This window comes from Mizuhopecten yessoensis, unplaced genomic scaffold (genome assembly GCF_002113885.1).
Source record: "Mizuhopecten yessoensis strain PY_sf001 unplaced genomic scaffold, ASM211388v2 scaffold9299, whole genome shotgun sequence".
Lineage (NCBI taxonomy): Eukaryota > Metazoa > Mollusca > Bivalvia > Pectinida > Pectinidae > Mizuhopecten > Mizuhopecten yessoensis.
In genome coordinates this window covers 185069-209565 of record NW_018407978.1, presented here as the reverse complement: position 1 = coordinate 209565, position 24497 = coordinate 185069, and the positions used below count along the sequence as shown (strand labels likewise).

Genomic DNA, 24497 nt, shown 5'->3' with positions numbered 1-24497 from the left:
TGAGAGTGCCCAGTGTCTGTAAGTAATAATCGAAGTAAGAGAGCCCAGTGTCAGAAAGTTCTAATCGAGGTGATAATGTCCAGTGTCAAAAAGAAATAATCGAGGTGACAGTGCCCAGTGTCAGAAAATAATGATCGAGGTGACAGTGCCAAAAGTCAGAAAATAATGATCGAGGTGACAGTACCAAAAGTCAGAAAGTTATGATCGAGGTGAAAGTGCACAATGTAAGAAAGTGATAATAGAGGTGAGAGTCCCCAGTGTCCGTAAGTTTTGATCGAGGTGACAGTGCCCATTGTCAGAAAGTAATAATCGAGGTGAGAGTGTCCAGTGTCAGAAAGTCCTAAACGAGTTGACAGTGTCCAGTGTCAGAAAGTAATAATCGAGGTGAGAGTGGCAAGTGTCAGAAAATTATAATCGATGTGAGAGTGGCCAGTGTCAGAAAGTAATAATCGAGCTGAGGTTGGCCAGTGTCAGAAAGTAATATTCGAGGTGAGAGTGGCCAATGTCAGAAAGTAATAATCGAGGTGAGAGTGGCCAGTGTCAGAAAATTATAATCGAGGTGAGAGTTGCCAGTGTAGGAAAGTAATATTCGAGGTGAGAGTGCCAAGTGTCAAAAAGTATTTATCAAGGGGACAATGTTCAATATCAGAAAGCTATGATCGAGGTAGGAGTGTCCAGTGTCAGAAAGTAATGATCGAGGTGACAGTGTCCAAAGTCAGAAAGTGATAATCGGGTTGAGAGTGCCCAGTGTCAGAAAGTAATAATCGGGGTGAGAGTGCCCAGTGTCAGAAAGTAATTATCGAGGTTAGAGTGCCAAGTGTCAGAAAGTAAATATCAAGGAGACAGTGCCCAGTGTCCGAAAGTTATGATCGAGGTGAGGGTGCCCAGTGCCAGAAAGTAATAATCGAGGTGAGAGTGCCCAGTGTCTGTAAGTAATAATCGAAGTAAGAGTGCCCAGTCCAGTGACCGAAAGTTATAATCAAGCTGATAGTGTCTAGTGTCAGAAAGTAATAATCGAGGTGAGAGTGGCCGGTGACAGAAAGTTGTAATCGAAGTGAGAGTTGCCAGTGTCAGACAGTAATTATCAAGTTGGAAGTGCGCAGTGTCTGAAAGTAATAATCGAGGTGAGAGTGCCCAGTGTCAGAAAGTAATATAATCGAGGTGAGAGTGCCCAGTGTCTGTAATTAATAATCGAAGTTGGAGTGCCCTGTGTCCGACAGTTAGGATCGAGCTGATAGTGTACAGTGTCAGAAATTAATAATAGAGGTGACAGTGTTCAATATCAGTAAGTTAAGATCGAGGTGAGAGTGGCCAGAGTCAGAAATCAAAAATCGAGGTGAGAGTTCCCAATGTTAGAAAGTCCTAAATTGTCACTACGTTTACTATCAATTACCGTGATTTTGACTTCAAAGTTTAATCTGTATTAATAATATAGTTACATTCAATAACGACAAGCGTTAAAACATTAATGATGATCTCTTTAAGGTATTTTATGATATGTTAATTGGGTGAGAATATATACTTACTTATTTGAGCATTATCATTATTTTTATCCTAGCCGGACAGAATTATCAGAATAGAGCAAGTGCATGAATAAATACCGTAGGAATATTACATTTTATTTTAAAGAAAGATATGATATTATGCGAAATTAAAGCGAAATCTGACATACTCATTTAAATGTCTAAAATGACTTGATTTAAACTGTGATATTTAGATTTTAATCATGTGCTTAAATAAAGCAAAAAAAAGTCAAACGCTCACATTTGCATACGGGTTTATTTATATTTCTCAACAAAATCGATGTTTATTTGATTTTGTTCATATAATCATGCACGCCATCTTTTATTTACATTATATTTACAATATAAATACAAATTATTTATAAATAATTGAGGTTTGATTCACTTTTATCCGTCTACACATATATGATTCCATTCAAATTGGCTATTATTTTAATCTTAACTCATTCATCAGTAGATAAATACATAAACAGAGGTAATTATAAAAACATCCTACTGTATTGAACATGCAGTATTGACACTGTAAAGGGAGATAACTAGGCCTTCCTCCAACACATTTAAAAAACGTATACAAAACTTTGAAGAAATAGCCAATTTATAAACACATATCAGAATAGATGCATGAAGAAAAGGCAAATATTTGTTTCTCAAATTCAAGTACATATATATATATATCCTTTGAAGAAATCTTTCTAACAAAAATTTAGTTTCCCATGTGTGCGTACTTGTTGGTATGTTCTGTTGTACCTTTTGACTGTATGAGAGTGTGGATTTCATATGGTAAACCGTGCATATTTTTCTGCTTCCCAAAACTGCTAAAAAGAACAATTTGAGAACATGCACCAAGGTAGCAGCTTTTACCTGACGTCTTATGTCAATGAGAAAACAAACGTAATTTCGTATAAATATCTTTTATAACGCTTAATTGATAGGAGAGTGGACAATAGTTCATAAACATGGTAATGCGATGCATATAGGAAAACAATGCAGATGATTCGCTGGGTCTGAGGTACATGTATTAGAGAAACAATCAGTAAAACTCGTATTGATAAATTTCATTATGGTTGGTATTACATTTACAATTTGATTACATCTCTTTCATCATTCAGATTGTGATTGGTATAAGATCTTCTGTCGGTCTTTGTTACTTTGAGGGAAGTCAATTATTAACTTTTACTGGTAAAACATATCAAACGGAATATCAGTTTGGTTTCTAAATAAAACAAAATTGTGTCACACTATGATGCAGTATACTTATTCGTGTTGATGTGTTTGATGGGTGCATACACCATTAGTGTAGCCACAATGACATTTCAATATTTGAATCCTTTATAACTACCTGACATATGTTAAACTATTGTTTTGTTTTATTGGCTAGTATTAAATGTTTCCCGCATATATTTTCCTCTAATTATTACAAGCTATAGGCATGTAAACATTTACAATAACCCGTCTATGACTTACATTTATTTTCAAACATGTACATCAATAGATTTACCGATAATGCTACCTGGATCGATCGCGGAGTCAACAAATGTTCGTTACCAACTGCACTCATACTTCCGTATACGCCGTCAAAATGAAGGTTGATCCTTAAAACGTGTAAAGCGAAAAAATAATATTTTTATACAACTTCGTCTGTTTTGTACGAACATGTGAGTTTCTACTTGTGAGGTATATTTGTACTCCATTCAGACTCTGTTCAGTTTGTCTTCGGTTGTCCTCTGCTTATTGTCTCATATTATACTCGTATAAAAAGACGTTGTTAAGATATTTCTTATTCATGTAGGCAGCATCTGACACGGTCAAATAGCACAGTCAACCATTTTTCGTTTCTAGCAAGTGACACTTTATTCAATGTTCTATAGGCTAATGAAATTATTATAAAAGTCACTCGACGGAGGTGTAATAACTTGTGTTTTGAAATTTCAAATCACTGTCTTGAATAATTTGTTATATATGCATTTTTTATACAGAATCTTGAATACTATATGAAATGTTTACATGTTGATACATATCTGGAATAATAAATGTTATACGATACTGCGATACTGTTTGCTGCGCATAAGCCATATCCCTGACCGCCAAATATACGCCCTGCAAGCGCCGTGTCCGCCATGTACCTGTCATTTCCATTTTACTTCCAATTCAGTACGATAAATCCACAATTACAATCGATTTGTGTTATTGCTTATGATTTTAATGTTGTGCTGACATATTTTTTATGTCTAGCATGCATGTACAAATGTATGACAACAAGGCTGTCCTAACTCAATAACGATATCCTTCACCGAATCATCCGTGGACCTCAACATCCGAAGGGTCGGCGGCCTAGGGACTGATATGGACAGATGGTTGATCCGGGTTAGGATATGGATATGGTCTTATGATAGCCATGTTATCATATACTTGTCATGAAGGTGATATTGTATGTTTCAATGCATTGATAGCAAATATGTAGGATGCCATATTTGTAATTCATATACTGTCAAACATATTTTCGAACACACAGATGTCGATTTGAACATATCACTAGCAAGTTTTGATTAGTTTTCATTTAATCATGTTCCATATTGATATGATTGTACGATGAATTGTTCGTTTTTGTCATTATAGATGATTATATAGACATTGATTTTTTTCTTTTATTCATCATTTGGATGACTTGTTGAATCGGTCGATCCTAAAATGAGACAGGTTGTAGGATGGTGTCTTCCGCATGACCAGCTCAGCGAGGACTTTCCCTACAACTGGAGATAGCTTGAAACCATGCCCTGTAATACAAAGGGACTCGATTCATAGACATCTCGACATACAGACAGCAGTAAGTCAATTGATCTTTCATTCAAAGCCCGATATACACATTCAAATCTCGACATACAAACATCAGTCAGATGAAAGGTCATTCATTCAAATATCGACTCATTCAAATATCGACATACAGATATCAGTAAGACAAACTCGAAATAAAGATTGATATATTATTATCCAGCAGCAAAGCGTAACACCTGGCAAGGATAAAATGTGTAGGAAGACAATTATATAAGTAAGGGAATATTGTGTTACTTCTACTAGGCTACAGTCCGATATCACACACTACAAATAGTGTTCTCAAATCTCTTAAAGTCAACGGTCCACTGCATCAGTAAACATCGCAAAGAAGGGTTCCACTCAAAGATTTATTTCTCTTTTATATTTGGAGTAGTCTCCCTTCTATAAAGATGAAGGCGTCAATAGATTTACTGGCTTAGATATACTCCTATGTCAGGGTTATTCTTTGGCTTTTAGGCCCATAATTTGGACATTCATATCATTGCTGTAAAATAATTTGCGCATTGCAACATCGTGTAGGCTTGTTTTTCTGTTTTCTGTTTCCAATCTATTTTCAAACATTTAAATTTCGAACAATTTTAATTCTATAAAAACCATGATGACATATGAATCAATGGGCTACTTTTTTGAAAAGGACCGAAACAAGTATTTTGCAATAGTGGTAACGGTTTGATGGTAGCATTTGCTTCAAAAGAATAACTAAAACCGCCGATGCTGATAGAAATCATAACAACTAAATGATACATGCATATAATTTCAAGAATGCACTGCATAAACAGATGTCATCAATTTTACGAAATCATTAATTAGCTAAATAATAACCAATCGTACAGACAGTATTATACCGAATGATTTCTTCAGGTCTTGATACAACTGTATACCCAGGCATGTTTTTTATTTGGTACCCATATCGTATAGTCCTTAACATAAATGAATAAAAATGGGGTTATTTTACGGATGTGCTTAATTTTGCGTAATTTTTGTAAATTAATGAAAATGTCTCTTTAGGATGTCAACGACGACAAGACAACTGCTTACCTTTTACAATATAAAATACAAGGCACGTAAAGGAACATGAGATATTAAAGACACGGGTAATCGGACAAACGTCATTGTTCAAATGACAGAGATCCATGTTAAATTGAACTTTTGCATGATGTGTACTTCACCCACCCATCAACCAGAGAAGCTTTCACACTGGAGGAATAGTTAGTAAAACTGAAAATTTAAGTTTGTACAGAATACAACTTATCATATCAGAATTAGAGAGACAAACACTTCCCCGGGAGGTAGGAACACCATCCGCTTGAAAAAATAATAAACGGCTGTACCTATTCATGTACAAGTAATACAGGTAGCTACAAATTAAACCCACCTGAGAAGCCAGCACCGATGATTATGTTCCTCCAGGCCGGATGTCTGTCCAGTACAAAGTCGTGGTCCGGAGTGTTCTTCAAGAAAGCAATGTTGTATGTATGGCAAGACTCATTTACACACAATACGTAGAGCTGCTCTTGTGGGGTACACTTGTAGAATAAGTAAATAATACGTCATAACTGGCGCTGATTGTTTCCTGTGTGAAACCCTTACTTTCAAAATTTAAAGAGACTACATTGGGACCTTGAAAGAAACCTTACTAGAATGTTGTCTCATTTTGATTTCCAAATTGTAAATGTGATGTTGCACAAACGTATTGCAAATTCAAACCTCCCACAGAATTTGGTGTCATCATCATCGAACGAATCATTAACAAATTATCCAGGTAGAAATTGTCAATGCGCTGGATGTTCTGTGTGATACATGTCAAAACGAAGTAGTTAGTGTATTCCAACTATTAATATTGTTTTCTTTAATTTGTGGGGTAATGGAGGGGAATTTTGATACCTGTTAAGTGCAAGTCGAGAGCGGGGTGCGCTCATTACTTATAGCAACATAATAGATACGACAATCTTTGAGGGAAAAGTCTTGCTGGGATGCGCATCACCTGAATTAAAAGCAATAAATACGACTATCAGTGAAATAAGTCATGCATGAATGACCGTTGCCAGTATCAAAGATACAATTATAGTTTTTTCTCTGAAATGGGAGTGAAATGTAATAATACGACTTTCCATTAAGTTTTAGATCCTTAATGTAAGCTGGCCTTGAAGTAAGAATGAGGAGGAAACTGTCTAATACCCATAACTTTAAGGTAAACATGCTGCTTGTCGTGAGGTTTGAATCGGGAAAGTATGGTCATTAATCATCCTTATGGTGTATATACAGAGGTCAGTGAGGTTAATGTGTGAACATTTACGAATTCAAAACGACCATTGTCAATCACTAATGAAGTAAAGTCTAATTGTGAAGATCATTGTGAAGAATTGTGTGCATGAAATGATGTTGACTTCAGAAATGGACCTCCCTTTACATATACTTACAATGTAAACACATTTTTCTGTGATAACAGGATGAGGCTTAAGAAGAATGTTCACACTTACAGTGTAAACCCATGTTTCTGTGATAACAGGATGAGGATACATAAGAGGGAAGTGCTCAAACTTCAGTGTAAATACAAGTTTCTGTGATAACAGGATGAGCATCCAGAAGAAGGAAAGTGCTCAAACTTACAGTGTAAATACATGTTTCTGTGATAACAGGATGAGGCTCCAGAAGAGGGAAGTGTTCAGCGACAAACTTTTTCATATTATCCAATACCCAGGTGCTGTCAACGTCGTCTCGTCTGTCAGGGTCAATTTCTGGTCCGGCGTGTAAGCACAACTAGAAGTAAAATGAATTCGCTAACAATTTCTACAACATCAGTGAGGGACCAGCGGAGGATGAGGGACTAGGTTATTTTTTGGCCGGTGTGGGTTTTTCCAGTACTGTACTTCCTTCGGCGGCGGCGGCGGCGGCGGCGGCGGCGGCGGCGGCGGATACGCATGAGTGATTTGCGGATAACTGTACCTCCTGCGGCGGCGGCGGAAACGCATGAGTGATTTACGGATATGGTTGACTGCCCCCGTTGTTATTTCGCCGCCGCCCCTTCAGGAGGTACAGCTATCCGCAAATTACTCATGCGTATCCGCCGCCGCCGCCGCCGCCGCCGCCGCAGGAGGTACAGCACCTGTAAACCCCACACCGGCCTAAAAATAACCTAGTCCCTCATCCCTCACATGTCCCTCACTGATCCATCCCGTCAGGGAGGGAATTACTATAAATATAGAGGGAGGAACGGATTTTATGCAGAACCCCCATTTCCTATTCATCGAATGTACTCCTTTTTAGAGTTTGATAAAAAGTTACTGATAATTTAAGTACTTTTAGTCTATTGCGATACGATACACCAGAAAGTATCGCGATACGATACACCAGAAAGTATCTCGATACGATACGATACATCGTTGCAACCCTATTATATCACTTCTATAGACAAAAGGAAACTCCCGATTCTGCAGGGGGTCACCATCCGTAAAATCTAGCGCTTACAAGCAGAACGTTACACCAGACCTAGTATTCCCCCGTGCAGAACAGCGTATTCATTCTCAGCATGATTATATAACTAACAAATACAGGTGATTACAAGCTTGGTCTACCTTTTGTAAACCATGGATTCCACGCTTGATATCATTTACTTGGAAAACCCGCCTTTGTGTATACACTGTATATGTACCTTATCAAACTATGGTATTCTGAGGTCGTTTTGTGTATACATACCTTGGCATTCTTAGCTCGAATTGTATTCAAGTTTTATACTAAGTTTGGTATTCCAAACTCGTAATGTTTATAAGATTACTCATACAAACATGAGCTAAGCCTATACGTATTTACCTTATACAAACCCGGGTATTCTAGGCTAGGCAGGCCATACACATCAAAGTTCCCACTGGCGTTATCCCACAGAAAAATTGGGAATTTATCAGCGCCATACGTTCCTGCAATATTCTCTTTCCAGTAAAACACACTGATACGTAGCACCTAGAAAGTACAGTAACATAACATTCGTTTATATAAATCGTTACATAGATAGTTGAACTGTTACGCACTATTTTATTAAACACTGATAAGTTCTACCTAGGATTTGAGATAAACCATATGTATGTGTATTTCCTTGAGGTTTGTAAGACATCGATAATACTATGGAAAGGTAACACGCTGATACAGAATGGTTAAAGGTCCTTATACAAACCATGTTATACCAAGGTCCGTCTATTTTTATGACTAACATATATTTTACATGCTTCATTTTAATACTTCAAGCCTGGTCCAGTCCATTTCAAAAACTGCATAAATCTGATACAAAGCAAGGTATTCCAAGTTCAGCACATATACACGATAGTCTTATAATTATCATCAATAATTCCAAGATCAGGGCACGTGTAGCTTTTCATGGTATTCCATAGTCGTAGAGTAAATATCTGTTTTTACAAACCAGGTAATTTTAACCTCGATCGTTCCTATTCGGGTTCTGTAAACAAACGTGCTTGTATGAATCATCGTATCGAAAGCTCTTCCTAGTTATATACAGAAAACATACAAACGTATGCTGATCAGCCTTACGAGTGAGTAGTATTTATCTATTGGTCTAAACGTGAGGCTTAGAAGTGCGAACTTTTATGTCAGTAATTACTAATCAAAAGGAAAAAGGAAATTGAAAAACCTGAGGCTGTGGACTGTATGCCTCGGTGTTTTTCTGTATGCAAAGCTTGTCCCGTTAGTCTTTATGTAAGTACATACAAATGTACGTATGAATGACCAACCATAAATATATTTATCTAATATTAATAAGTCTGTCTTAACCTTCTAACCCCTATATATATATATGAGTGTTGCTCACATCAATCAGATTATTGGGCCCTTACAGAGCGTTTACTAACATTGTGTCCTTCTTACCTTGAGCGGTAAATGTATGCCGAGGGGAGGAAGTATTTTCGTTGCCCAGGGCCCGACAGTCAAGACTAGGTTCCGGCCTCTATAACTGCCCTTGTTTGTCTTGACTGTCACGATGTCTCCCGGGAATACGTCCACCAAAGATTCGTTATCACGCAGGACGCCTCCGTGCTTAATAAACTCACCCTGGAAAGGATAATCCAATATCTGGTTTAAATGTTGGCAATCGTACACTGTTTTTATCTTGTCATAACTGGTACATTATCCAATTTACAACTCTTTACTTGATGTAATCGAGGTATTCAAAACTGAATATTATTAGTTAAACAATAAAATATCTTTCTCTTAAGTTCAAAAACATCATTTAGCAATACTGAAAACGAAATATGTGAAAATAATTGCTTTTAATCATGTTAGGAAACAATAAGGCAAAGTTCTTGGAACAACTAGGACAGTGTCTTCTTTCTTGCGAGTCAATGTGAAGGAGGGGACTCCTTGTGGAGGGTGAAAGGGAAGAGGGTACCTTGAAATACGTGTTTCAGGGGAAATAATTTACCTGAAAAGCCGCCAAAGCTTTATCGGCAAATAGAACACCCCCACTGTGATCTTCCACGCCCGATATATCATCGGAATAGACCAACATCGGATACTTCAACCGCAGGGCCTTTCCGTCCAGTGTTGTGAACGGCACGGAGTGTTTCCGAAGTGCCTGAACAGTTCCATCAATTAGTTCGTCTCCGGCTTTTCCCACCGCTAGAAGTCCTGTTTTTCTGTTATAGATATATAACATTCGGAATACACTGTTTCTTTACCTTCTTAAGACGAGATCCGTTTAAAGGTGTGCTATGTTTGTACAATTTTACACTGACATTTTCCGCCAGTAACAAAGAACATGAATCGACCTGCATCTTTTCAGTGGTTTTATAACGTAACAGTACGACCATTTAATTACTTGACATTTAAAATATGACTTACCAGCACAATAAACAGCATGTTAAATGCCCCTGCAGTTAGTGACTGATGAGAACGGGTGCATGGGGCTGGGGGTTGCTAAGGAAATCCACCATCTTGGATCCAAGATGAACTGGTTAGCTGAACCAACTTACATTGTAAACACTGTTGCTAAGGCGCCATCTTGGATCCAAGATGGCGGATTTCCTTAGCAACCCCAAGCCCCATCCACCTTTCTCATCAAGTGACTAGTTATCCGATTCTACGAGTTAAAGATGAACTGGATAGCCGAACCAACTTACATTGTAAACATTGAAACCAGACCTTATTACATGGCGGGCCTGATCTTTGTAGCAGGAGGCACTTACCCTGCCAACATACATAGTTTAATTCTCCTCATAGTTTCCTAGTATTTCCCATGTATTTCTTTCAATTTTCCATTGTTTACACTAAGGAAGTGTTTGTTATAGATTCTGAGTTTAAATTTTGGTTTAGATATCAGTTGTGTGTTCTTTCTCTTTCTCTTTGTTTCTAATAAGAAACCTATACATAATAATTGGGATTTGTTCTATACATTCTTACCCAAAGGTAAGTCTGATTTCCACTTACGTATATATAGTCGTTCCGGATTCATTTTCTAGTTTTTCCCATAATCTGTAAGCCTCTTTCATCATCTCTGTGTAGTAATCGGCATCGCCATAAGCCATCCTGGTAATTCTACTTTGTCCATGAGAACTTCCTCGAGAATGGGGCAGGGGGAACTAAAATATACAATGAAGTACTTACACAGGTATACGGAATGTCTTTGGTAAGTTAAGGCGTCCATACTATTATCGGATCAATATGAGCATTGACAAATTTGGGGAAATCAATAACGGTTTAATAAAACATAACTTATTTCATGAAAAATGGATTGTTACTTAAAATGACACCATTCTTTAAGTGCTACTAAAAGCCGCATCATTTTTTTTAAAAGCTTGTGACATGGACCATACAAAACAACCACGAGTATATCACATTTATGTCATGCACTTACCCTTTCCCGCCACGGATGATTTTATCTAATATAAATATAGCGTCAAAACATATCCTACCACTTTGATCGCCACCCATGAAGGTCGGGAATTGAGAAAAGAATCGACATGCAGTTATCCAAGGCGTGATCGCAAGAGGCGACATATGTGACAACCTTTTAATTTGGGATATGCGTTTTTGGCTTCTTCTTGGAGACATAAAAACGACCAAAGTAAATCTTTTGCACCCATTGCAGTATTTTGGATATTTATGTATCTCATCCATCAACCTTTTGTTTCCTAGCACCTTGCATGGCAATAACTCACTTTTTGTTTTAATGTTGAATGATCACCTAGGTGAGAAGGGCAATGGTTCTGTCTCCATGCCGTGATATACTTTCAAAATGGTCATTAATATTCGCTGCTTAATGTTCAACATTTGGAGAAAACAAAACAGCTGGTTGAGCTGTGATCAGTATAATATGATCGTGCGGAATGCTTTGCTTCGGCATGGTATATCAGTGCGGTAGCAATATAAAGTCGGCATCAGATCGGCGCTTTAACGAGGAAGCAAAAACACCAAAATACACTGCCTTCTTACACTATAAAAACCAAACCAAACTTCTATCGTTTTCTTTTTCTTTTCTTTTTCCATCGATGAATTTAAGATAAACAATTGATTAATTATGGATGATTGATGTAATCTGCATATTGTTTGTATCATATCTATATCAGTATCGTCACGGATACACTTTAGCGGAAGTTAATTTAACTGAGAAGTGATCATGTTCATACATTACATATGCTAAAGCATCTTGATAACAAGACATTTGCATGGAAAACATGTTCAAGGAGAGGACAGATATAAACATAATTTGTTGTCATTGCCAATACAGTTTTTTGAAATAAAATTAAATACCTAAACATAACAGTTGGTTGTTTGTTTTTTCTCCCAACATAAAATGTATCCCCTATTTATTACTCCTAACTTGTCATTATCATTGGTCAGATGCTTAAGTTTCCGTAGAGGGACTGCAATGACGAAGTATATAAATTCAAATACGATGTACATTATGAAATCGGTCCTTTAATTTAGAACAAAAAATGTCCGGACAACATTTTTTTTTTTTTTTAGTTCGACCACTTCCTATATGCCCGCTAACGTCGTTCACTTTGTCATGTTTGTTATAACATGTCGGCACATTAACTTTGCCCCTTTGTTTTTGAACACTGGCCTGTGTGTTGTACTAGTATCTATAAAATACCAGACTGAACTTTGTCCATTATATTATACATGTAACTTATCGGACTTTGTTCTGTATAAGCCGTCGAAGTGTTGGACTTTGTCTTGTTTGAGTGATACTGAAGATTGATGTCAAATTGTGTCAAGCTTCACAATTTCAAAATCTAATCAGTTATATGATATCATATGTAAGAAAATATTTATAGTTTAATTTCATTATAAATGTTGCAGACAGAATTATAAATTATTTTCAGTTGGTCAACTTTGTGATGATTTGTATTAACGATAGGAATAGGAGAAGTAAGCATTTTGGACTCGTCAAGCCATGTCCTACGATGTCGTTTGCTAAATACCGGAAATTGATGAATTTTGAATTACATTAGGAGGATTTTTTCACGTCACCTACAATTTCTGTTGTCATTTATTTGTAAAGCAATAGTATGTTGACCCTAATATAATTTGATTGAAAATTATATTTCAGGGGTTTCTAAGTAAATTTTAATATCCTTTGTTCATGATTAAAATATTTGGCATGAAAGGCTATGCCTATATCAGTCTGCAGCTTAGTTCAAAATCTGCTTTAAAACATTAAGTCTTCTCCTTGTTTCTGTCTATCGATATAATCGATGAGAATACCTAACCAACTAGTTGGAAATTTGACCCCACGTCGTGGAATGTATAGAGCAACAGCGTATTTGCCGATAAAATATAAATCATGGTTAGTTTTGTCGTAAAATATGCTCATTGAAGGCAAGAACTATCAAAATGTCGGAAATGCGGGAATCTACCTGATCATTCCTCTCTCGCTTTCCTTTTTTAACAACATATATAAAGATACATAAAAATGTAGCAAAGTGCTTTTAATTTGAGACTTAAAATGGGGATAATAAATTGTGTAATAAATCTGTAAACACTCGTAGTTACATTTTATTGGATCTTAGCTAGGATACCTACACTGAAGTAAGCAATTGTAAATCGAGTGTAGTTTGTAAATTGTGCCGGTTGCAAAATTTTATGATCTCTATATATGTTATTATACTAAAACCAGGTTTTCCTTACTTCAGCAATATGAAGGGATATTGTACTTATGGTGTCTGAACATTGTGTGAATGTTAAGTACATGACCCGGGCGCCATCCAGGTGTAATTGTAACGGACAAGTGCGGCCTTGATCGACATTCTAGTACTCAAGAGGGATCTCGGTGTACACAGTAGACTGGCCCCCGTCTCCAGAATATCGAGTACACAAGAGGGATCTCGGTGTACACGGTAGACTGGCCCCGTCTCCGGAATATCGAATTAAAAAGAAAAGAATTATCTCAGAAAGTGTTTTTCACATGGATGTCTGATTCCAGAAAGTTCTAAACTAGGGGGAGATTAGCTAGTAGTAACAACTTAGGGGCTGGTAGCCAGTCTATGTACACGGTAGTGGTTTCGGAATAGTTACTAGTTTATCGTGCTGTATCATCGTTACGTAAACAACTGTATATATACCGTCCACCTTGCACACTCTGCAGGTACATGTTATAATCAAGCGACTCACAGACTGTGCACTTGTTTTCTATCAATAGATATCATATTAAAAACTAAAAACACTGATAACATGTTATCTATTTTGGCTGAGCAGAGGTCTCACCTGTTCAAGCAACAAGGTGCGTTGTCCATTCTTGACCAAGTTATATGCTGTGGACGAGCCCTCTATTCCCGCTCCCACGACGATCGAGTCGTACACCTCCATGTTTACAGGAGATTTATTTACAGGCGTGCGATAACATATGTCATCTACAAGTAACACATGTGATAGTAATTTTAAAGGTCATGTGTATCGCGTGAGTACTCCTGTACTCGATAAGCACTAGTCAACCTTATTCTGATAGTTGGAACAATTTGGCGTTGAGGATTGTATTTAGAGGGACATCACGGTGAATTGCATTTTTTTCAAATACTATATAAACATATCAAGTGAGTCTCCTTCTGGAAAATAACGATCGGATTTGGCTGAAATATATTTATAATCAAAGTACTGAAAGTACTCCAGACACATGCTTTCTTCATGTTGCAATATTTTCATAGTTATATATATATAACATTTTAACACAGTCCGTTGCTAGGGCGTTGGGAAGCACCCTTCCATTGATTCAATATTAAAGCGAATGTGGCAGTGTGTAATGAACAATGTTATCATATACATCCGTCAAGAAGGTGATATTGCATATTTCAATGCATTGATAGCAAATATGTAGGATGCCATATTTGTATTTTATATACTGTTTTATAAAATCAAACATCTTTTCGAACCCACAGATTTCGATTTGAACCGATCAAATGACTTGATAAAACTGAGATATTTAGATGTTAATCATGTGCTTAAATAAAGAAAAAATATCAAACGCTCACATTTGCATACGTGTTTATTTATATTTCTCACCAAAATCGGTGTCTATTTGATTTTGTTTATATAATCATACACGTCATCTTTTATTTACATGATATTTATAATAAAAATACAAATTATTTATAAATATTTGAGGTTTGATTCACTATTATCCGTTTACACTTAGATGATTCCATTCAAATTGACTTATATCTTAATCTAAACTCATGCATCAGTAGATAAATACATCCACAGAGGTAATTATAAAACCATCCTACTGTATTAAACATGCAGTACTGACACTGTAAAGGGAGGTAACTAGGCCTTCCTCCAACACATTAAAACGTACTTATATAAGTATTTATATATATCATTTGAAGTATTCTGTCTAACAAAAATTGCAAAATTAGTTTCCCATGTGTGCGTACTTGTTGGTATGTTCTGTTGTACCTTTTGACTGTATGAGAGTGACGGTTTCATATGGTAAACCATGCATATTTTAAAAAAGAACAATTTGAGAACATGCATCAAGGTAGCAGCTTTTACCTGACGTCTTTCCCAAATGAGAAAGTAAATGCATATTCCTGTGAATATCTTTTATAACGCTCAATTGATAGAAGAGTCAATAGTTCATAAACATGGTAATGCGATGCATTTAGGAAAACAGTGCAGTTGATTCCCTGGGTCTGAGGTACATGTATAAGAGAAACAATCAGTAAAACTCGCATTAATCAATTTCATCAGGTTGGTATTACATTTACAATTTGATTACATCACTTTCATCATTAAGATTGTGATTTGTATAAGATCTTCTGTCGGTCTTTGTTACTGTGGAGAAGTAGGAAAGTCAATTATTAACTTTTACTGGTAAAACATATCAAACGGAATATCAGTTTGGTTTTTAAATAAAAATAAAATTGTGTCACATTATGATGCAGTATACCTATTCGTGTTAATATTTGGTTAATGATAACAAGCCTGTCCTAACACAATTACGAGATCCTTTTCCGAATCATCCGTAGACCTCAACATCCGAAGGGTCGGCGGCCTAGGGACTGCTATAGACAGATGGTTGATCCGGGTAAGGATATGGATATGGTCTTATGATAGCCAGGTTATCATATACTTGTCATGAAGGTGATATTGTATGTTTCAATGCATTGATAGCAAATATGTAGGATACCATATTTGTATTTTATATACTGGTCTATAAAATCAAACATATTTTCGAACACACAGATATCGATTTGAACATATCACTAGCAAGTTTTGATTAGTTTCCATTTGTCCGAGGAATTGTCATTATAGATGGTTATATAGACATTGATATTTTCTATTATTCATAATTTGGATGACTTGTTGAATCGGTCGATCCTAAAATGAGACAGGTTGTAGAATAGTGTCTTCCGCATTACCAGCTCAGCGAGGACTATCCCTACAACTGGAGACAACTTGAAACCATGCCCTGTAATACAAAGGGACTCGATATATAGACATCTCGACATACAGACAGCAGTTAGTCAAGTGATCTTTCATTCAAATCCCAACATACACATTCAAATCTCGACATACAAACCTCAGTCAGATGAAAGGTCATTCATTCAGATCTCGACATACAGATATCAGTAAGACAAACTCGAAATAAAGATTGATACATTATTATCCAGCAGCAAAGCGTAACACCTGGCAATGATAAAAGGTGTAGGAAGATAATTATCATAAGTGAGGGAATATTGTGCTACTTTTACCAGGCTACAGTCCGATATCACACGATCCAAATAATGTTTTTAAGGTCAAAGGTACCCCTGCACCACTCAACGATTTATTTCCCTTTTGTATTTGGAGTAGTCTCCCTTCTATAAAGATGAAGCAGTCAATAGACTTACTGGCTTAGATATTCTCCTATGTCTGGGTTATTCTTGGTTTTTAGGAACATAATTTGGACACTCATATCATTGCTGTAAAATAATGTTCGCATTGCATCATCGGGAAAGTGTAGACTTTGTAAAGTGCAGGTCCAGAGTTCGACCCTTCCATTATTTTTCACAATTTTAATTCTATAAAATGCATCATGACATATGAATTTATGGGATACTTTTTTGAAAAGGACCGAAACAAGTATTTTGCAATAGTGGTAACGGTTTCATGTTAACCTTTGCCTCAAAAGAATAACTATAACCGCTGATGCTGATAGAAATCATTATAACATAATGGTACATGTATATAATTTCATGAATGCATTGCATAAACAGATGTCATCAGTTTTACGAAATCATTAATTAACTAAAAAATAACCAATCATACAGACACAGTATTATACCGAATGATTTCTTCACGTCGTGATACAACTATGTACTCAGGGCATGATTTTTATTTGGTACCCATATCGTATTGTCCTCGAAATAAAGGAATGACTAATCGGGTTATATAACGGATGTGATTAATTTTGCGTATATTTGTAAACTAGTGAAAATGTCTCTTTCGGATGTCAACGACGACAAGACAACCACTTAGCCTTTACAATATACAATACAAGGCACGTAAAGGAACATGAGATATTTAAGTTACAGGAAATCGGACAAACGTCATTGTTTAAATGACAGAGATCCATGTTAAATTGATCTTTTGCATGATGTGTAGTTAAAATTGTGTTGAAGGTGACACGAACAGATGTTATAATTTACCAACCCATCAACCAGGGAAGCTTTCACATTGGAGTAATAGCTAGTAAAACTGAAAATTTAAGTTTGTACAGAATACAATTAATCGTATCAGAATTAGGGAGTCACACAGTTCCCCGGGAGGTAGGAACACCATCAGCCCGCAAAAATCATAAACGAATGTAAACGAATGTACATATACATGTACAGGTAATACAGGTAGATACAAACTAAACCCACCTGAGAAGCCAGCACCGATGATTATGTTCCGCCTGGCCGGATGTCTGTCCAGTACAAAGTCGTGGTCCGGAGTGTTCTTAAAGAAAGCAATGCTGTGTGTATGGCAAGACTAATTTACACACATTACGTAGAGCTGCTCTTGTGGGGTACACTTGTAGAATAAGTAAATAATACGTCATAACTGGCGCTGATTTTTTCTTGTCTGATACCCTTACTTTCAAAACATAAAGAGACTACCCTGGGACCTTGAAATACACCCTACTAGAATGTTGTCTCATTTTGATTTCAAAATTGTAAATTTGATGTTACACAAGTATTGCAAATTCAAACCTCCCACAGAATTTGGTGTGATCATCATCGAAAGAATCATTAACAAATTATCCAAGTAGAAATTGTCAATGCGCTGGATGTTCTGTGTGATACAGGTCAGAACGAAGTAGTTAGTGTATTCCAACTATCAGTATTTTTTTCTTTAATTTTAATTTGTGGGGTAATGGAGGGGAATTTTGATACCTGTCAAGTGCAAGTCGAGAGATAGGTGCGCTCTTTACTTATAGCAACAGAATAGATACGACTATCTTTGAGGGAAAAGTCTTGCTGGGATGCGCATCACCTGAATTAACAGTAATAAATACGACTATCAGTGAAGTAAGTCATGCATGAATGACCGTTGTCAGTATCACAGATACAATTATATTTTTGTCTGTGAAGTGGGAGTGATATATAATAATACGACTATCCATCAAGTTTTAGATCCTTAATGTAAGCTGGCCGTGAAGTAAGAATGAGAGGGGAAATGTCTAATACCCATATTTTTAAGCTAAACATGCGGCTTGTCGTGAGGTTTGAATCGGGAAAGTATGGTCATTAATCATCCTTATGGTGTATATACAATGTACGGAGGTCAGTGAGGTTAACGTGTGACATTTACGAATTCAAAACGACCATAGTCAATCACTAATGAAGTAAAGTCTAATTGTGAAGCTCTTTGTGAAGAATTGTGTGCATGAAATGATGTTGAATTTAGAAACGGACCTCTCTTTACATATACTTATAATGTAAACACATGTTTCTGTGATAACAGGATGAGTCTTCAAACGGATGTTCACACTTACAGTGTAAACACATGTTTCTGTCATAACAGGATGAGGCTTCAGAAGAATGTTCACACTTACAATATAAATACATGTTTCTGTGATACCAGGATAAGTATCCAGAAGAGGGAAGTGCTCAAACTTACAGTGTAAATACATGTTTTTGTGATAACAGGATGAGGCTCCAGAAGAGGGAAGTGTTCAGCGACAAACTTTTTCATTTTATCCAATACCCAGGTGCTGTCAACGTCGTCTCGTCTGTCAGGGTCAACGTCGTGATGTTTTTCTCAAAGAATTGTTATAATTCATTAATTTTTTATTCCCGTGAACATTGATTGTTAACATCACAAATATATACTTATCCGAGGGGTGACCCTAGGCACTGTCACACTCTGATGAATGTAGTATTTATTTTATTGTACCAAAAGTCAAAATAATTTAGAAAATTTCAAATTTGTAACAAATATTGTATTTTCATCAACAAATATAACGGTGAACTTTTCAAACTTTAACAATAAAGTTGGTGTTATAAACACTGAAAACTGTCATGGCTGCAAGATAACAATTTAATTAATGAAATGGACGATCGGGTTACCGAACAGCTTCTTCATATCTGCATATCAGTCACAACTACTTTGTACATGTTCGTTTGCCGATAGGCTGTGTGCTTTTCGAGTCATGATCCGTGAACATTTTATGCATATCAACCAACATCTGCAACTTTGACATTTTTTTACTTAACTAAGCAGACGGCCGATTCTTCATCCTGACTACCACATGAATGAGGCACTGTTCGGTGTAGACACCAATAGTCTGGTTGAACGAGACTAACTCATATCAACGTTACGTTGTCGTATAACCACCGGTGAGATGTACAGGCACATCTTGTTTGCGCGGTCACTATTTTGCATTATTACTCAATAGTCTATACAAATAATAATTAGTCAATTTTTGCTGTTTCTGTTTTTTGTGCAATTTCGGCTGTGGGGGTAAAACAGTCAAAACTATTTTCCAGGGCCGAGCGAAATGTTACCCGGTGCAAATTCGAGGCGCAGAAATCCCCCCTCGAGAGCCCCGTTCAATCGTTTCGGTGACTGCGACTCAGTGTTGTTACGCAGACAAAGCAATGGCAAATAGGTTTAATACAAATACTAAATATATTTGGTAATAAAACAATTGTTTCGATGCTATTTGGGGAACAGTCAAAACACCCATCACTCGGTAGTAGGATGCCCTGTGGAACTGGTTGCCCTCGGTCTGGCGGCCTCGGGCAAACAGTTCCCCAGGGCTTCCCCCTACCTCGGGATGATAGTTTGACTGTTCCCCAAAATAGCCATGAAACAAATGTATACTGTCACACACACTGTCACCCGTTTCTAGGGCGTTGGGAAGCACCCTTCCATTGATTCAATATTAAAGCGAATGTGACATTGTATAATGAACAATGTGTCGCGACCGATCAAATTTTCACTAGAGGTAAATAACGAATTTGGAATAGGAATGTCTAATGAGAATACTGGACTTTTATCCTTCCCCTATAAAAACGATTGTCTCTTATCTAAGAACAAGGAAAAGTGTTTGATGTCCCCCATATTAAATGTTAAATATTACATGCAATGTTCTACCAACTGTAACGTAGATACCACAGAAGTTAGCCTGTTATCCTGGAAGTTTGTTCATACCAATGCACATAACTTGACCTAGGTAAACATATTGCACATGTACACTCTCTGCTGGGTTATACAAAATACTGCTTGTTTGTTTTCTTGATTATTTTCACTTAGGGCTGCAACGATACACATACCTCACGATACGATGAGTATGGTGTACGATAATTACGATACGAGATGTATTATGAATAGATATCTGCTAAAGAGGTTAACTACATAATGACTGAGTGCAGGATTGTATTTCATAGACTTTAATAGTAAATACTATATAAATCACATTTTGTATACTTTCTAATATTGGAACACATCTTTTACTGAAGGATTAAAAAAATACATGTTCACTTATTTAGAGTTTGATAACAAGTTACTGATAATCTACAGTGTAAGTGCTGTTAGTGTATTGCGATACGATACACCAGGAATTATCGCGATCCGATACGATACATCGTTGCAGCCCTATAATATAACTTCTATAGACAAAGGGAAACTACCGATTCTGCAGGGGTGTCAACATCAGTAACATCTACCGCTTACAAGCAGAACGTTACACCAGACCTAGTATTCCCCGTACAGAACAGCGTATTCATTCTCAGCATGATTATATAACTAACGAATACAGGTGATTACAAGCTTGGTCTAGCTGATTCCTAGGTCTACGCTCAATATCAGCAACTGGGAAAAAACCGCCTTTGTGTACCTACCTTATCAAACTATGGCATTCTGAGGTCGTTTTGTTTATACATACCTTGGCATTCTTAGCTCGAACTGTAATCAATTTTAATACTTATCACAATACTCATACAAACATGAGAACAGCCTATACGTATCTACCTTATACAAGCCCGGGTATTCTAGGCTAGGCAGGCCATACACGTCAAAGTTCCCACTGGCGTAACCCCCCAGAAAAGTTGGGAATTCATCAGCGCCATACGTTCCTGCAATCTTCTCTTTCCAGTAAAACACACTGATACGGAGTACCTAGAAATTACAGTAAAATAACATTCGTTTATATAAATCGTTACGTAGAGAGTTGAACTGTTGCGCACTATTTTTATAAACACTGATAATTTCTGTCTAGGATTTGAGATATAATCAAATATCCCCGCGTTTCAGAGTAAAAGCGGGGATCATTTGTCTCGTGTGGCACTCGTTGCTAGTTGGGGCACGAGCGGCGAGTGGTGTCACGTGTCCACAGGACAAATGAGTATAGGTTCATTTCTAGTCGAGAACCTAACCTATAGTATACTATCTATACATCAATAGTATATTGATTGAGCTATACTATAACTTATAGTATAGGTTAATTTCTAGTCGCTCACTCGGGACGCGCGTTTCACACTAAACTGTTGATAGGGATGTTAGCACAGGGTATATATATTTGTTTGTAGTCCAATGTATATGTTATGTAGGTCGCATGTAGTAAATGCGGGGAGTTTGTGGGGTTTTATTATTTTAGGTGTGTTTCATGCCTGTATTTGTGGTATGTAAATATGTTGTTTGGAAATAACGAGTATGACATTGGTTTCCGGGTGTCACACTTGAGAGATATCCTGCAGGGAAATAATAGTTGTCCCACCTCTGGACGCAGATTTCCGGGGGTTATCTCCGGTATTTTCTGAGCGAGCGGGTTGATCTCGATGAAGGGGAATCTCTGGGACTGGTACGTTTTTGAATAGGTGTTCTGTATTTTTGGCAGAGTACAGAAAAGTTTTTGACGTGCAAGTGTTTATGTTATAAATGTCCATTGCTTGGTATATGTATATGCTATCTTACTGTTTAATGTCTTATTAAACGCCCACCGCCTACGTCCTCACGGCGAGCTAGCGGCTAGTACGTCTTCACAGCGAGCTAGCGGCTAATTGAATATTTTAGTTGTGTCGATTTTTCAAGTAGTGTTCCTTGAGGTTTGTAAGACATCGATACAGAATGTTTAAAGGTCCTTATACCAACCATGTTATTCCAAGGTCCGTCTATTGTACATGCTTCATTTTAAAAACTGCATCCATCTGATACAAAACAAGGCATTCCAAGCTCAGCACATATACCATGATAGTCTTATAATTATCATCAATAATTCCATGATCAGATCACGTGTAGCTTTTCATGGTATTCCATAGCCGTAGAGTACATTTAAATATGGTTTTACAAACCAGGTTATTTTGACCTCGATCACTTCTTAACAACTTTATCAATGTACATATGTTCCTATTCGGGTTATGTTAACAAACATGACTGTATGTATCATCGTATCGAAAGCTCTTCCTAGTAATATATATAGAAAATATACAAACTTATGCTGATCAGCCTAATGCTTGAGTAGTATCTATCTATTGGTCTAAACGTGAGGCTTAGAAGTGCGAACTTTTATGTCAGTAATTACTAATCAAAAAGAAAAAAGAAATTGAAAAACCTGAGGCTGATAGTCTGTATGCATCGGTGTTTTTCTGTATGCAAAGCTTGCCCCTTTAGTCTTTCTGTAAGTACATACAAATGTACGTACGAATGCCCAACCATAAATATATTTATCGAATATTAATAAGTTTGTCTCAACCTTCTAACCCTTATATATATATGTGTGTTGCTCACGTCAATCCGATTATTGGGCCCTTACAGAGCGTTTACTAACATTGTGTCCTTCTTACCTTGAGCGGTAAATGTATGCCGAGGGGAGGAAGTATTTTCGTGGCCCAGGGCCCGACAGCCAAGACTAGGTTCCGGCCTCTGTAACTGCCCTTGTTTGTCTTGACTGTCACGATGTCTCCCGGGAATACGTCCACCAAAGATTCTTTATCACGCAGGACGCCTCCGTGCTTCATAAACTCACCCTTGAAAGGATAATCCACTATCTGATTTCAATGTTGGCAATCGTACACTGTTTTTATGTTTTCATCACATGTATATTATCCAATTTACAACTCTTTACTTGATTTAACTGAGGTATTCAAAGCTAAATATTATCAGTTAAACAATAAAATATCTTTTCTCCTAAGTTCAAAAACATCATTTAGCAATAATGAAAACAAAACATGCGAAAATAATTGCTTTTAATCATGTTAGGAAACAATAAGGCAAAGCTCTTGGCACAACTAGGACAATGTCTTCTTTCTTTCGAGTCAATTTGAAGGAGGGGACTCCTTGTGGAGAGTGAAAGGGAGGAGGGAACCTTGTAATACATGTTTCAGGGGAAATAATTTACCTGAAAAGCCGCCAAAGCTTTATCGGCGAATAGAACACCCCCACTGTGATCATCCACGCCCGACACATCATCGGAATATGCCAACATTGGATACTTCAACCGCATAGCCTTTCCGTTTAGTGTTGTGAACGGCACGGAGTGTTTCCGAAGTGCCTGAACAGTTCCATCAATTAGTTCGTCTCCGGCCTTTCCCAACACTAGAAGTCCTGTTTTTCTTTATTAGATATGTAACATTCTCCTGCCTTAAGTTCCATGTTATTCGGAAGACCCTGTTTCTTTACCTTCTTAAGACGAGATCCGTTTAGAGGTGTGCTATGTTTGTACAATTTTACATTGACATTTTCCGCGAGTAACAAAGAACATGAAATGACCTGCATCTTTTCAGTGATTTTATAACGTAACAGTACAACCATGTTATTACTTGACATTTAAAACATGACTTACCAGCACAATAAACAGCTTCTAAAATGCCCTTGCAATTAGTAACTAGTTATCCGATTCTACCAATTAAAGATGAAATGGTTAGCCCAACCAACTTACAGTTGTGGGATCGCACAACGTTACACGATGTGCGGTGTGCGCACGATGTGTGCACGGTGTGTAAACGGTGTGTGCACGATGGGCGAACGATAAAAAGCTGGACGATCATTGCTTGCGCACATCTGTGCGCACGATGGACGGACGCTGTGCGATAACAATCGTGGTTGGTGTAAATTGAGGAATGCCTTAACAATTTATACGGTTTTGTGTTTAAACATATAAACTTGATGTTAACGTATGTTTCTATATTCTAGCAACATCTATAAACTTATATAATTATCTTTCTGTCTATA

The 24497-nt window shown here is 37.0% G+C and overlaps 2 protein-coding genes across 2 annotated transcripts in view; both read right to left on the bottom strand.

Moving 5' to 3' along the window:
• Positions 1-1837: 1837 nt before the first annotated feature.
• Positions 1838-14217, bottom strand: LOC110457683 (peroxisomal sarcosine oxidase-like). Its single transcript, XM_021509044.1, has 8 exons — positions 14067-14217; positions 10785-10936; positions 9781-9994; positions 9228-9410; positions 8166-8312; positions 6966-7115; positions 5731-5806; positions 1838-4297 (listed from the first exon to the last, which is right to left on the bottom strand). Exons 1-8 carry the CDS (start codon positions 14166-14168, stop codon positions 4176-4178), a joined length of 1146 nt encoding a protein of 381 aa, XP_021364719.1. The 5' UTR covers positions 14169-14217; the 3' UTR covers positions 1838-4175.
• Positions 14218-14917: 700 nt separating this feature from the next.
• LOC110457684 (peroxisomal sarcosine oxidase-like) overlaps positions 14918-24497 on the bottom strand; it is an 18439-nt gene continuing 8859 nt past the window's right edge. The window contains exons 3-7 of the mRNA XM_021509045.1: positions 23665-23878; positions 23111-23293; positions 21300-21446; positions 17705-17780; positions 14918-16269 (exon numbers count right to left, since the gene is read on the bottom strand). Of these exons, the coding sequence (XP_021364720.1) occupies positions 16145-16269; positions 17705-17780; positions 21300-21446; positions 23111-23293; positions 23665-23878 (745 nt within the window). The 3' untranslated portion in view covers positions 14918-16144. The remainder of the gene's footprint in view (positions 16270-17704; positions 17781-21299; positions 21447-23110; positions 23294-23664; positions 23879-24497) is intronic.